This window comes from Boleophthalmus pectinirostris, unplaced genomic scaffold, assembly GCF_026225935.1.
Source record: "Boleophthalmus pectinirostris isolate CB_2022bp ecotype Guang Dong unplaced genomic scaffold, ASM2622593v1 HiC_scaffold_5, whole genome shotgun sequence".
NCBI lineage: Eukaryota > Metazoa > Chordata > Actinopteri > Gobiiformes > Gobiidae > Boleophthalmus > Boleophthalmus pectinirostris.
Window position 1 is genome coordinate 21,094,563 of NW_026571404.1, and position 13,976 is coordinate 21,108,538.

The window sequence follows — 13,976 nt, forward strand, 5'->3', positions numbered from 1 at the left end:
CATGTGCCAAGTGCTGGCATGATTTTGTCTTTAATTTAACTGAGTTTTCCAAAACATTACTTCTCCCAGAGTGGAAAATGTATTTAATGAGAAGCGTACAAAACACAGTAAATAGCCATTAAGCTGAGTGTAACAGCTCCCACATGTTTACTGAGTTTATGAGGGGTGTGATTGAGGAGGATAATGGAGCAAGGCGTGTTTGTGTGAGAGAGAGGAGGACCACCTGAAAGTGATGCTTCGTCCTGCTTTATATTGTTTTATGATTTAATCAGGCAGGAATGGTACGCAATAACTGGTCTTGTTAAGTACATGCCCTGCATCATATGTCACATCACAATAGTTAATTTTTATTTTTTTACACTGAGATCCCTAAGGACATTTATCTATTGCCAGTTTTATTGTTTCAATTTTGGACATTGTGTGGATCCCTGTGAGGCGTCTGATATTGAGCTATACAAAACAAATAAGTGCTTGTACAAATGAGAACTTGGAAAGTACCACATTCAAAGGGTGCCCTTTGTAAATAAACAGGCTTGTGTTCAGACAGTTTTATATATCTAGGATAAGTGTGCTTGTTTTCAAGACAGATTGAACTTAAAATGAGTGGTCTTTATTAATAGACCCAGCTATAGGCAATGCTGTGTATCAGCAGCTTAATTGTTGGCCTGCAGTTGTTGCACAGATGACTCCCTAATTGTTTAGTGTGGTTGATGCTCTGACAGCTCCTGTGCTGAGCAGGCCTCGTCACAACACTTCATGTTTCACTCTTTGTGGAGGTCCTTCCCCCTCACCCTGTAATTCATGCGGTTAAGCTGCACTCTGAGCCGTCTAATGTGTGTTTAATGGCTCTCCGTGAAGCATCAATTAACTTAATTGTAGATCATTGAGTTAATTTTAGTGATTTAAGAAAACCCCAGTTTTGCTTAATGTTGTGAGTGTGACAGGATATGGTGAAGGCTGTGGTAAAGACAGAGCAGTGGTTTGCCTCAAATAAAGTGTGGCACTCTGAGACCACCGCTTTGGATTAACTCAAACATTATTAAGAAAAAAAGAGTAATTTTTGCCTAATCCCCTTGAAAACACATTATACTTACCTATGTTACATAATGTTATATAGTCTTTTAGGTTCATATTTTCTTTTCGTTTCTAGTAAAACACTCGACACCTATACTTGAAGAATTCATGATTGTAGTATTTGCATGTACTAATATAGAAATGCATACAAAAAGTAAATTGGGAATGGAGTCAAATATTTTGTTTAGTGGTTTCCTCCTAAATTGTTGCAAGCTGTGGCATTTAGAGCATGTTCATTGTCCCTGGGGCATAAATCATGGTTTAGTGCTCCATTCAAATAGATACAGACAAGCAATTTATTCTTGGCTCCACGTTTGTTTTAGGGTGGTGACAGTGTGTTGCATGTCCCTGTCAAGTGCTGATTATTTGGTTCTTTTTGTTGTAGGAGCAATTGGCCTGGTTATCATCTGCTGGTTTCATTTGGCTGGAACTGTATATTCATTCACAGATGCCAAAACCCCAAAACGGCACTTTTAAATGGTCAGTATTTAGGCCAAAATTGTATCCATATTAGCACAATAGAGCTTGTCATTCAAATTAAATACATATACAGATACACATCTACCATTGTTAAAACAACTGTGTGTGTGTGCTTTAATATCCAACATGCTTTAAAATGTGAAAAGCAATAGTTAAAACATAGATATCTCTTTATCAGTGTTGTAAAATGTTACTTATTCATATTTTAATCCCATATTACACATTGTTTTATTTTGATTGTATCTTGTATATCTTTTGAGTTGAAGGCTTATGCACTATGGAGCCTTCTTTCGTCTTTCATCATAAGATGTTTATCACCAGTACTCTATTGAAATTCTTCAAAACATATTTTCAGAAAAGTAATTATCTATTTTCCCCCAAAACATAAAGCAATTTCCCTTTTGTCAATGCTATGAGCACCAGTGGAGGAGGACGACCGGACGGCTGCCTGTCACACATGGATCTGATCGGGCGAGGGCAGATAACAGCAGACAAACTGGAGCCATCCTTTGAACGCGCCATGAAGGGTGACGTATCAGGCTCTCACTGTGTAAGATCTGTGTGTGTCAAGAGCTCCAGACTTGGCATGAAACTCCTCTGTATTTGCACATTTTTTCGTTTGTGACTTTTCCTGATGATATCGCTTTTGTGCTGGCCTCAATAACTGTGCAGGCCTGGTCGTTGTCTCCAAATAACAGTATATATTGCGTTATAACAGTTTTCAGTGACTCAACAATTAAGTTATAACACATTTGTAGATGTGGTGCTGTGATAGTAAATTTTGTTTGTCAGTTTATATGACTTTTACATTAGTCTAGACTGCTTAATTACTGAAGGGCAAAGATTCCTACTTTTGGTCCCCAGATCTTCACTTTGGGTCCTCAGGAGGTCATAGAATAGATTATCATAGAATGATAATGAGATAGCATGTTAAGTGCTTCTATAAAATGTTTTATGGTTATTTTTCTGTAACATATTTATTATGCAGTTTTGGTTATTCCTTAGAAGACAATAGTTGGTTTGTTATGAGGAGAAAGAGGTTATGGGAGTAGTACAAATTAATTGTTTATGAGATTTATATGATGAGTGTTGATGGTGAATTTGATATTTCAGTGTGACTGTGTTACACCATTGCTTTGATTTTGATGTTTTTTCTGGATATTTTATATTTTATGTTATGTTTCTGTTATGTTTATTATGCATTATACTTAATTTAAATTGAAATAAATTAAGTATAAAAATCTATTCTAAAATGAATATAGATGTGGTATTGCAACTGTGTAATTTCTCATGACATAAGATACTCAAGATATAATGCTCATAAATATCAGTATCAAATACTCTTAAGTTTAAATGGCTTATGCTGAATTCCTCAGATGCTGTGCACATACAGGGCAATTGCCCATATGTGCATCATGATTCATGAACTGTGTTACATGTGTTTAAAGCATTTAGTAATACATAAGTGTATACACTTATGTTTATTTATTTGTTTGTTTGTTTTTACTTATATGGACTTACATTACACTGGTGTTATGGTATTTAGAGATTGCAAAGGTCAAACACATAATCTGTAACTGTTTTATTGAGCGAACTTTGGTCTCTCCTGAGCAGCTCAACTGATCATTTCTTGTTTGGATCTAACAGCAAAAAGACGCCATGCTCAGGTTAGACGTTTTCAGGTTCTTTAATTCTATTTTATTCATAACAAAAATATGCAACACTAACCTCTATTGTTTCTTTTATAGAACCTCTGTGTTATTGTTTTTTGTACTAACCAATGGCATCACAGCAAAGCCACTAAAACCCTTGGTAAGTGCTCACTACTGTGAAAAACCACAACTAGCATTGGATATTATTTACAAGCTACCACTTTTGTCCTTTTTATTTCTCTCTAAAACAAACTATAAGTAAATTATGGATACAATGTGTTTATAATTTCTTAAGGCTGTAAATGAAAGAGAAGTAATGGCCAGTAAAAGTAATAATTCTAATATATTAGAGAAGTTCTCAAACTTTTTAGGCAAGAACCCTCAAAATAAGCATCCAACCAACTTGGGAGCCTCACTTTAAAATTACATTTACAGTTGTATTAATTTTAAGTGACAAAACATCTTAAATCAGGTTTAATGTTGATTATAGTAGTAGTAGTAGTAGTAGTAGTATACTTTATTGTGTTATTTGACCTAAATTCATTAAATAATACAGATTTTAATAAATTACAAAACACAGAATACAATATTATAATTTTTCAGCTACAAATAGTCATCTTGGTTGCAAGATAGTCATCTTGCGACCCTCCGCTCATACTTCAGGATTCCCTGAAGAACCTTTGGAAAGCACTGCTTTATTAGACATATTTTTGTACAATAATGTGTTTTAAAAGCACTATTTCTGCAGTATTTTTTAGATTGAACTTGAGTTGTATTGAAGAGAATATTCATAATTTTTGAGTATTTGGCTGCTATCAAATAACAACATTTATTATTTAACATTTAAGGATGAACTTCGCAATGAAGCAGTCCAAAAGGGTTGGGTGTAAGTTTCCTTTTGCACAGTAAAATAAACTGAAATCTTGTTTGCTTTGACATAGGCTATTCACTGTCATAATATTTTTACAGATCCATTGATGACAAAGGTATGGCCTCCTGGGGAGTGGAAGTGGAGCCTCCTGAAGACATGGATGAAACCAGTTTTGATATTGACCCCAATATGAAAATCTGGAAGAGTGTGGAAGATGACGGCAAACAGTACCAAATGACTGAAGAAGATCTGGATGAACTCCAACATCCTTCAACAGAGAACCTTATTAAAGTCTATGAAGAAGGCATTCAGGATGCCCTCCCTCCTGCTGAAATACAAGTAAAAGATGCCACAGATAATGAAGGAATAGACTTAGAATATCGGCGGTATACAGAGCCTGAAGAAGACTGGGATGAGCTTTATCACAGTGATAAAGAGGTGGACAAGTATTTAGCGCCCCTAGTGGTGGGATATAAGGGTGAGCCAATAGAGCCAAAGGGTGAACCAGTGGGCCATCCAGTTTACACTGAGCCAGAGAAAGACGATGACGACTTGTACCATGGTGATGATGTTTCAAGCATGCAGCTGATTCCATTGGAGCCTGAAGTGATGGTAGAAACTCAGGCAAGGCTTTACCTGGAGCCAGAAGAAGACATGGATGATGTTTATCACAAAGATGTCCCAGAGATGACCCCTTTCAACAATAAGGTGTACCCTGCTGCCGTGGACTGGCCCACTCAGAGGAAGTACACTGAGCCCGAGGAAGACCTGGATGCCCTGTATCATAACTGAATTTACTAAATCAAGTTGGATGCCATGTATCGCTGTCCTAGTTTGGCCTAAATCAACAGTTATGCTATGTTTCATGGAATCATGGAAGTTTATTTCAATAAACACAAGTATAAAATCACAAAATACAGAACTGAATGCTATTTTGTAAATACAAATTTTACAATAACTGAAAGCAAATAATACACATATATAATAAACAAATGCAAAATTCTGAACATATGCATGTTGTTTATCACATTAGTTCTTCTGCAGAAAGAACTCCCTTTTTCAGTATAAGATTTCCATACAAAGCTGTTTCCCTGCAAAATAGAAACAATATCAGTGAAAATTATTTGAAATATAAAACTAGTTCTATAATGCAGAGATAATGGACAACACGCACCCTGTTGCCACAACAGCAAAGGCTTTTTTTGCTCTTTCATAAAAGGCAAAGCGCTCAACTTGCTCAAGATTACTCTACAAAACAAAAGATTACGTTTTAAAACTTCCACCACATGTTTCTTATCTTGTTTTACCTCAGCACCATTAAGGTGCAGTATGTGTGAGTAGGTGTTCCACACAGGGACAGGTAACTCCTTCTTTTTGTCACTGTCCACGAGGACCATCACTGCAGCCTGAACAGATAACAACAGTTAGATAAAAAAAAAGAAAAGAAAAAAAAAAGCACATTAGAAATCAGAGCAAGATTATTAGGGTGTACAGGAGAGGGAACATATGTGTCCAACGGCATCAGTTTCAAAATAGCCTCCAATAGTTGTGGGATTCCCAAACCTAAAGAAATTAGCAACATATTTAATTTAATTAAAATAAATAAATAAATAAACAAATAAATAAATAAAAATTATCCAAAATATGATTTGAAGTGGTTCATTGGAGTTTTAAAGTCCTCTCACCATCAGCTCTGATCTCTTTTGGGCCATGGACACAGATTGAAGATGTTGGAAAATTGACATCAGCAAGCACTATAAAACAGGGTACCAGATTAATCATATTTTTTGTGCCATCCACAAGCTACAAGTGTCTGCAGTACACACATTCCCTAGACTATTGACTTTGAGTCACCAATAGAAACAGAGGAGTTGACAGGTGCTCTTTGTACTCCGCATTGAGCCTTTTTATAACGCAACCTATCCTATCCCTTTTTTAAAAATATGAGCTAGTCAAAACTTACCTAGTTCGTCCCCGTGCCCCATCTTAGCCAGAACATAGAGTAACTCAGGAGACAGAATATGAGGTATTCCTTTCAACACAACCATGATATCCCACGATACAAACTGCGGAAATGAAGATTGTTAGAGAGCAAGATATACTATTAATCCAACTTCCGCATTTGCTCCAAAGACGTTTATCTTAAAAAAGAAAATACTTGACAGCTCCGACTTGTTGGTTAGAGTTTTGCTCAGTGTGAGGTTGCTGTTCTGCGTTATAATAGGATAGCCTATCTATACCAATAGTCAGATCCCTACTTCAGCTAAATATAGATATAAGCTTGGATTAAAAATAATAAAACCAAATGATTTTGCTGTGGCCCATTTTATTGCTATTAAATGAGTCAGGAATAGGCCAGAGTTGTCTGAAAAATAAAAGTACGTGAATGATCGGCTGTATTTGATATAATGCTTCTATAGCCGAAGTTGTAGCCTATTTCTGAATGCATATTTTCCTTTTTCTCATGAAGCCGCCGCTGAGCCGAGAAAAGGCCCCGCTGGAGCCAGGCCTGTCTGCTGGACTGACAGCCCCATTCTGCTCTCTGGACTCACGCTGGTTCTCTTTATTTGGGGTTCTTTAAATGAGTTTATCACGCCATAAGGCTCTACGCTGCCAAAATGTAACGTTTTGCCCCCTTTGTGTGCGCAGCGAGTCTACATTTATTATTTTGACCTTTCAGTAGCCTCAGAGTGGGACTCTCTTCGCCCTCTGAAGAAGACTTTTGTTCTTCCCTGCAGTGAGAGGAGAGCATTTTTTCCCCCTCTTCCTTTAAAGTCTGTTCCAGGGGGCAGACAAGAAAGCAAGATCTAAGGAAATATTGAAAGAAAATTAAAATCAATTAGGCCATGGCCTTGTGAAGTATGTGGCGCTGTCCTGTGAAGATCAGAAATAAAGGTGCCCCGAGATGACTGGAGATGCGGGACAAAGGCAGGCACACAGTAGCCAAATTTGTTCTGGACTGTTCTTTGAAGTAGAGACTACAGTTTTGAAGGACAAAATATTATGAATAGCCCGAAAGGTTCGAGTAAAAAATAGGTCTCACCTATAGGCTGCAGGCTTCCGTTAGATCTCTAGTTTAGGCCTACACATTTACATTAGTTGGAAATATGTACGCTTATTAGAATAAAATAATAGCCTACAATATGGATTCACATAGCTTATTTTCTTTATGTAGACATTTAAAGTGATTGAAACAATTGTGTACACTTCTGTCGAAGTGTAAATTGCCATTTGCGCACATAGCGCATCAACAGACAGCGCACTGCGCGCCACGCAGGTCTACTGCAGTGCTTCAGCGCTACCTGGCGGTGATGCATAAATATTACTGATTCGTCAGTCTGAAAATCAACACTGCGTTATTGTACAGTAATCAACTATATAGCTTTATTTCGAAAATGTATATACAAAATGCAAACATATTCTGTAAGTTAAAAGGCAAATTCTTTGTGTGTACAAAAACTGTTCCATCAGTTGTAGTGTACCACATCCAGAGGCCATGAAGACAATGCATCACATTGTATCACAACTAAAATATGACATATTCTATATTGTAATTCATCACTAATTTCTGAATTAACCATAAGAACAGTGCAATACAGTCAAGAACGCGCTCTGAAATTTAATTATCTTGGAAACTTGCTTTTCTCTTCTCTACAAATGCAGTCATACCCTCTTTACGATCATCCTGAAAGAAAAATCTCAACATCAGAAAAAGAATAATTTTCATTGTTGATTTCCAGCTTTCTACTAAGAGTAGTACTTACTGTAGCAAATGTTGCATGGAATAACCGCTTTTCTAAACGATTGCCTTCAGCCAAAGTCAGTTCAAAAGCTGAAAAAACAAAAACAAAACATCATCATTACAGTAAAGTATTTTTAATTGGAGCATTATTTTGATTAATATCTGAAAAGAAATGCAAACCTGCGTTAACCGCCTCTTTAGCCATGGCAGACACAAGCTTGGAATTAGCTGCAATTTTCTCACCACATTTAATAGCTTCTGACACCAACTGATCCACAGGAAGAACTTTACTCACCAAACCTAAGAAACACAAAAATTAGCTAAAACATGGGATCCTATTGCAGTTTGAAAGAGGTAACAATGATGTGATTCTTTACCAGACTGTTTTGCTTCTTGTGCACCGATTCTGTCTCCTGTCAGTACCATCTCCATAGCAAGAGACTTTCCCACTGCACGAGTCAACCGCTGAGTCCCACCAGCACCTGCAGATGAGAATCAATACATCCAATGATTTCTGTGATACAGCACATAATATAGTGCTCTCAATCTCAAGGTGATATTTACCAGGAATAGTTCCCAGCAGAATCTCTGGTTGGCCAAACTGTGCCTTCTCTCCAGCATAGATGATGTCGCACATCATTGCCAGCTCACAACCTCCACCCAGCTAAAAAGGAAAAAAAAAATGAATATAAGGCCCCAAGGGATTGTGTGCTCACAGTGTAATAAGGCTATTTATATATGTTAAGCTTCGCAATAACTATAATCAGAATAAATTTTGGGAATTTAAATGCATTATTTGAGGTTTAGTATCAGACAAATGTGACCCACTAATATATATATTTTTTATCCCCATATTTAAAATATCTTTTTTATCAACTGTTTTTATACACTATCTTTTTTATAAATTATATACAAGATATTCAAGATGTGAATATTTTCAAAATAACATGAACAATATTATATCTTCCCTTCTGCCACAACTGCAATATACATTTATTTGGGATATGTACAAACCGCTAGCTTTACAATTCGTTAAGGATTGTTTCAATTGTAACTATTGTGAGAGGTATGGACTTACTTACAGCAAACCCATTGACTGCAGCAATAACAGGCTTCTTCACTGTTGATACTCTATTCCAGTGTGCCAGGAAGTTACCCCCATAACACTCTTGAAATGTTCGGTTTTGCATTTCTTTAATGTCAGCTCCAGCTAAAATAAAAACTTAAATATTACTCAACTCAATATTTATTTTTAGAAATCAGCTGAAGGAAAATCTTACCTGCAAATGCCCTTTCACTGCCTGTAATAACAATAGCTCCAACACCACTGTCAGCTTCAAAACTGTCCAAAGCATGGCCCACCTCCCTCATCAGACCGTCACAGAGAGCATTCAAAGCTTTCGGTCTGTTCAGCTGGATGAAACCAACATTATTCTTCTCTCCTCGTTTTTCCACTACAATGTATTCATACTGAGCACCTATGCCAAAACAAAGCCATAATCAACTCTGCATGCATTTCACTGAACAATAATTGTGCTTTTCCAAGGTGAGGTAGATACCAGCAACACGAAGGCAGTGTTAGAAGTTATCTAATCATTTACTATGTGAAAGGTCAGGGATACAAGCTACAGTAGTAAACTGGAATATAGCTACTTAATGTAATAAAACCTAAACAGCATAGCGAAATTACAACTTTACAAATCAATTTAACTCACATTTTACACTATAGTTTATGCATTAAAAGAGTGTCTCAGAGTAATATGTGAAAAACACTCATTAAAGAAGGTTAAAATAAAAGATGCATGGATGCCCATAAAAGATAATTAAATGCTGTTTTGTCGGTAAAATCTGCAACGCAAATTTCCAAAACAGTCTTCCAGTGACCCACAGTGAGTGACTTTGTGGCAGGCCACGCTCAAAATACAAAGGCTACTGCGTAAACACAGACCTGTGCTGCAGAAGCGAGCCGCAGACAGGGCAACCGGCGCAGTTTTGCACGGTCTGAGGAGCTGAGCCGCACTTCTGCACAGAAAAGCCATCACAGTGACAAGACCGACGAAGATGAATGGTGCTCATAAAACTGTGGTGGTGCTACAAATGGTTCCTTGCTTCTGGTCTGTTTTGTTTTCTTCTTTGCAATTTTCACAGCAGTTACATCTCGTGGCAATGTTCATAGCTGCCACCTATAGATGGCAGATGGAGTAGCACTTAGTGATGCTGTACCTTTTATGTTTGCTTTTTATTATTATTTTCACATCTCATTATTGGCAATCTGGACAACATTATAAAACCAAACAAACTTAAATTGTCTCGACAGTGTCCCGTGAACCTGATTAGTTGATTTTGAGTGCCACAACTACGCGACGCGCTCCAGAGGACGTGTGCGTGAACGCGCCTTTTTACGGTAGCCTGCATCTCTGCATCTCTGCACTGAAGCCATAGAAAGGGTTAGAAAACAATAGTCGTCGATTAGAGGTTAGTACATTGTACACAATGAAAAACGATCTAAACTAAAAGGGTGGACAGCGGCACGTTAAGGTTGGGCTAATTATTGGTCTAAAACAATTAAGATATTCGTACATTTAAATCAGCTTGGGTTACAGTCGTTAAATGTTTTGACATGTCGTAAGTGTAGACTACAATGTCTCATTATAAGGATGTGTGATTTAGCACATTTCAAAAGCTCTATGCCCAAAGCAGGCTTCACATCCCTAATGTTATGATTATTGGGTCGTTTTTGTTGTGATATTATGGCTCAGGCCTACAGCTGCTATTGCTATTATAATACAGTTACATTCATCATTATTATTAGTTAATTGTTAATGGTCTAATTGCTCATATTCACCTTATCTATTACTAAACCTACTTGTTTACAGTGTGTGTGGGTGCATTTATTTCACCAGTTACCGTTCTGTTTGTAGATGTTAGGAATGAACCAGCTGGTTGCAACATGCTGGATCTGCCTCCTGTTCTGTGCGTTCCTGTGTGACCCTGTTCTGTCTAAAGGGGGCCGAGGAGGGTCCAGGGGGTCCTCTCGAGGGTCTCCTTCTCGTAGCTCTACTGCGGGCAGCTACAGGGCAGGGGGCCCCTTTGGTGGAACCCGGTCTCGCTTTCGAGCGGCAGGCCGCACGTCCCCAGTGAGAGTGGCAGCTGCAGCGGCAGCAGGAGCAGCAGTGGCTTTAACAGCAGATGGTTGGTATGCCTCCGCCTATCGCCGCAGTAACGCAGACAGCTCAGAAGAAGAGCTGGACTACTACAACAGGACAAACTACTTTGATGCACAACTGTCCGGCTCCTGTAAAAGTGAATACTCTCTTCCTCAGCTGGTGTTTGTTGTTGTTGCTGCTTTTCTCACTTTAAACATGCTCTTCCACAGCACTGCACTGTAGAAATGTTTCACAGGTTACGACTGTTTTAATGAGGATCTGGACCCTTATGTCTGCCCTGTGTCTTTTCCTTGAGCTGGAAAAAACTGTTGAAGTGGACAATCACAAATATGTGAACTGATCCCTGTACTTGTACTGTATCTCTAACATTATCTATCTGTTCCAACTGCCAAATCTGCATTACCAGCACTGTATGCAACGTGTCATAAAAAGACACTTGCACCTTCACCTACATTGTTTTTATAAAAATGAAGGTGCCAAATTCAAATACTTTATAGATCTGTACATACTTAAATAATATAAAGCTGCTAAATAAACATATTTTCATCATATTAAAATACCAGTGCCATACTGTGTAAGAATTCACAAAAACAAGAGTATAATCCATGTTTAGGAGCTGTCCCTCATCCTCTACATTTTGTTGTGATACACCAAAAGCTATTATTAAGTTGAAATATCCAAAAAATGACTTTACACACTGTATTGCTGTTAATAATCAAAGTGTATTTCTTGTTCAAATGAAAGCTAAGATTTTAAAAAGTTAATTTAAATTTAACCAATTTATACATGTCTTTTACTTGTACTTTTCTGAAGTGACTTGAGCTTTTTTACCCGCTGAGACACTCAGGAGCAACACTGTTTTCATATTTGTATGCACTTGAATAGTTGCAAGAGCACTTCTGTAAATATATGTATGTAAATCTATTCTTTACACGTTATCACTAAATTAAAGGCCATACCTCAGTTAACTGTAGTTTATTTCCTTTATTTACAGTCTTGTGCAATTATGAATGTTTTTCTGTGGTTTGGTTCAGTCCAGCATCACTCGTCCAAGTTCTCCTTTCCTAAACGCTCGGATGAAATCATATGCTGCAGCACTGTAGTTTGGGACCGTGATGGTCACATTCCCTGTGGATGTAAAAAAAAAAAAACTTTACATTGTGTTAATTATGGTATCTAATTGTGACCAGAACACTTCCCTTACCTACTCCAGTAATAGCTTTAACTCTTTGGGTCTTTCCAAGTTTAACTGATATACGCTTAAGGACATGTTGGATATCGTCGCAAGGCTCTTGAAGGTCATATCTTTCAACGTAGCTGGCCATAAAAGACGAGTGTAAAACAGCATTGAAAATTCATGTATATATTGAGGTTTATAGAAAAGAAACTAACTTGAATTTTTGGAGACGGTTCAAAGAATAGAGCAAGTAATCTGCAATGATTTCTTCTCCGACTAAATGGTCCAGTATAGTACCTGAATATGAGCAAATATATACAATATACAAAAATATATACTTTACATAATAGGTTTACTGCAATGCATGAATGTCACTTGCCACATAAAGCCAACTTCATTCCTGTTTCAACATCATTTATTTTAGGAGGTAAGACCCCCGGAGTGTCTAACAAATGCATTACTGGCCGTTCACAGACCTAAAAAAAATGTTTAATTTAAATATCCATTTATATCATGAATATATTTCTAGACAATTAATTGCATGAAACCTGTATTTTAGTCAGGACAGCTTTTGTTATGCCAGGCTCTCCTCCAACTCGAGATGCATGGCCTGAGGGAAGAAAATACATCATCTAAATAGAAACTACAAGTGCATTTATTTTTGTACATTTAATTTCCTTTTCATGGTACTGTTTTCTCTTACCTTTTTTTAAATATGTCCGTCTCAATGAGTTAATAAGAGATGACTTTCCAACATTGGGAACTCCAATGACCATTAAACAATAATCTAGATTCTGCAAGCATAAAACAAAGTATTTGAGAAAAAAAAAAAAAAAAGTTTCTATAAATATCTTGTGCAAGTACCTCATCTCTGTTGAAACGTGGATTATTTTCAAGAATTTCCATCACCTTTGGCACCAACTATAGAAATAAAGTAAATACATAAGTAAAAATATAGCATCTAGGGTATGGATAACAACAGCATAGTAGGTGAAAATTGTTTAAATAACCTTTTTAACGTTTTCATCCCTTTGTTTTAGACAGTCTGTGAATAGAACTTTTTGGATTCCATTTCTGTGCAGCCGTTCCTGTATTCTCTGTAGACATAAACAAATTTTTCAATTATTAAGAATCACATGCATATGAAATGACTGTATCTTACAGACTTGTTTCTGTGATATGTCAGCTAAATCCATCTTGTTCAAAACTAGAAGGTGTGGCCTGACACCCAAAGTCTCTTGAAACACAGGGTTTCTCCCAGAAAAGGGAATGTGGTTATAGTCAAAGAATTAGAAATGAAAACGTTTAGGTATACACAAACCAACACAAATCATACATTTACAATAGAGAGATATACAGGAATTTGAGGATATTCTGGCATCGTGTATTTCTATAATGCAGTCCACATTCTTCAGGTTGGCTCTCATCTGCTTCAACCCTAAAGCAAAACACACAATGTATACAGAATTCAGCTGAAGCTTTATTTTGAAGTCAGTTCGTTCAACCTTTTGCCATGTGTCCAGGGAACCAGTGCACCACGTCCCGTCCACCAAAGTCAAACGCGTTTCTGAAACTGCCAACATTACAAAGTGCTTGATAGAGCTTCATCCCCCCACTCTTCAATAAATGATCAATACAGAGTGAAGAAGCAAAAGAAATGACGATTGAGCTGGGGTGATGGTTCCATATGTTACAATGTTTACAGGTCGACTGGATATAGCTGCCACGCTTTGTGGTTCCGGGAACACTGCAATTATTGTCTGCAATACTGCCCTCTAACGTTAAAGTGAAGGTCTTGCAGGAACAAAAGGTA

General features: G+C 37.2%; 5 protein-coding genes across 8 annotated transcripts; 2 read left to right on the forward strand and 3 right to left on the reverse strand.

Annotated features, from left to right (window-relative positions):
• The first annotated feature begins 1,409 nt into the window (after positions 1-1,409).
• On the forward strand, positions 1,410-4,869 carry si:ch211-217g15.3 (uncharacterized protein LOC368914 homolog). Its single transcript, XM_055162970.1, has 6 exons — positions 1,410-1,554; positions 1,945-2,104; positions 3,169-3,221; positions 3,303-3,366; positions 4,055-4,092; positions 4,176-4,869. Exons 3-6 carry the CDS (start codon positions 3,214-3,216, stop codon positions 4,867-4,869), a joined length of 804 nt encoding a protein of 267 aa, XP_055018945.1. The 5' UTR covers positions 1,410-1,554; positions 1,945-2,104; positions 3,169-3,213.
• Positions 4,870-4,949: 80 nt separating this feature from the next.
• On the reverse strand, positions 4,950-7,181 carry fuom (fucose mutarotase). Of its 2 annotated transcripts, XM_020921479.2 has the most exons (6): positions 6,041-7,177; positions 5,763-5,831; positions 5,570-5,640; positions 5,385-5,483; positions 5,252-5,325; positions 4,950-5,168 (listed from the first exon to the last, which is right to left on the reverse strand). In XM_020921479.2, the coding sequence occupies exons 1-6, from the start codon at positions 6,123-6,125 to the stop codon at positions 5,102-5,104; spliced, it is 465 nt and encodes a 154-aa protein (XP_020777138.1). In that variant the 5' UTR covers positions 6,126-7,177; the 3' UTR covers positions 4,950-5,101. The 2 variants fall into 2 exon arrangements, with proteins under 2 accessions (XP_020777138.1, XP_055019064.1); XM_055163089.1 differs by having other exon boundaries at positions 5,252-5,483; positions 6,041-7,181.
• A 252-nt stretch (positions 7,182-7,433) lies between these two features.
• On the reverse strand, positions 7,434-9,970 carry echs1 (enoyl CoA hydratase, short chain, 1, mitochondrial). Its single transcript, XM_020921469.2, has 8 exons — positions 9,768-9,970; positions 9,100-9,297; positions 8,902-9,029; positions 8,384-8,483; positions 8,197-8,301; positions 8,000-8,119; positions 7,842-7,909; positions 7,434-7,762 (listed from the first exon to the last, which is right to left on the reverse strand). The coding sequence occupies exons 1-8, from the start codon at positions 9,856-9,858 to the stop codon at positions 7,697-7,699; spliced, it is 876 nt and encodes a 291-aa protein (XP_020777128.1). The 5' UTR covers positions 9,859-9,970; the 3' UTR covers positions 7,434-7,696.
• Positions 9,971-10,249: 279 nt separating this feature from the next.
• sprn (shadow of prion protein) lies at positions 10,250-11,935 on the forward strand. 2 transcript variants are annotated; one of them, XM_055163090.1, is made up of 2 exons: positions 10,250-10,357; positions 10,741-11,935. In XM_055163090.1, exon 2 carries the CDS (start codon positions 10,741-10,743, stop codon positions 11,206-11,208), a length of 468 nt encoding a protein of 155 aa, XP_055019065.1. In that variant the 5' UTR covers positions 10,250-10,357; the 3' UTR covers positions 11,209-11,935. The 2 variants fall into 2 exon arrangements, with proteins under 2 accessions (XP_055019065.1, XP_055019066.1); XM_055163091.1 differs by having other exon boundaries at positions 10,251-10,294.
• Positions 11,936-11,955: 20 nt separating this feature from the next.
• On the reverse strand, positions 11,956-13,913 carry mtg1 (mitochondrial ribosome-associated GTPase 1). 2 transcript variants are annotated; one of them, XM_055163074.1, is made up of 11 exons: positions 13,669-13,913; positions 13,535-13,601; positions 13,330-13,432; positions 13,174-13,260; positions 13,028-13,084; positions 12,867-12,957; positions 12,712-12,773; positions 12,543-12,639; positions 12,379-12,460; positions 12,195-12,303; positions 11,956-12,114 (listed from the first exon to the last, which is right to left on the reverse strand). In XM_055163074.1, exons 1-11 carry the CDS (start codon positions 13,769-13,771, stop codon positions 12,106-12,108), a joined length of 867 nt encoding a protein of 288 aa, XP_055019049.1. In that variant the 5' UTR covers positions 13,772-13,913; the 3' UTR covers positions 11,956-12,105. The 2 variants fall into 2 exon arrangements, with proteins under 2 accessions (XP_055019049.1, XP_055019047.1); XM_055163072.1 differs by having other exon boundaries at positions 12,191-12,303.
• Positions 13,914-13,976: the final 63 nt, after the last annotated feature.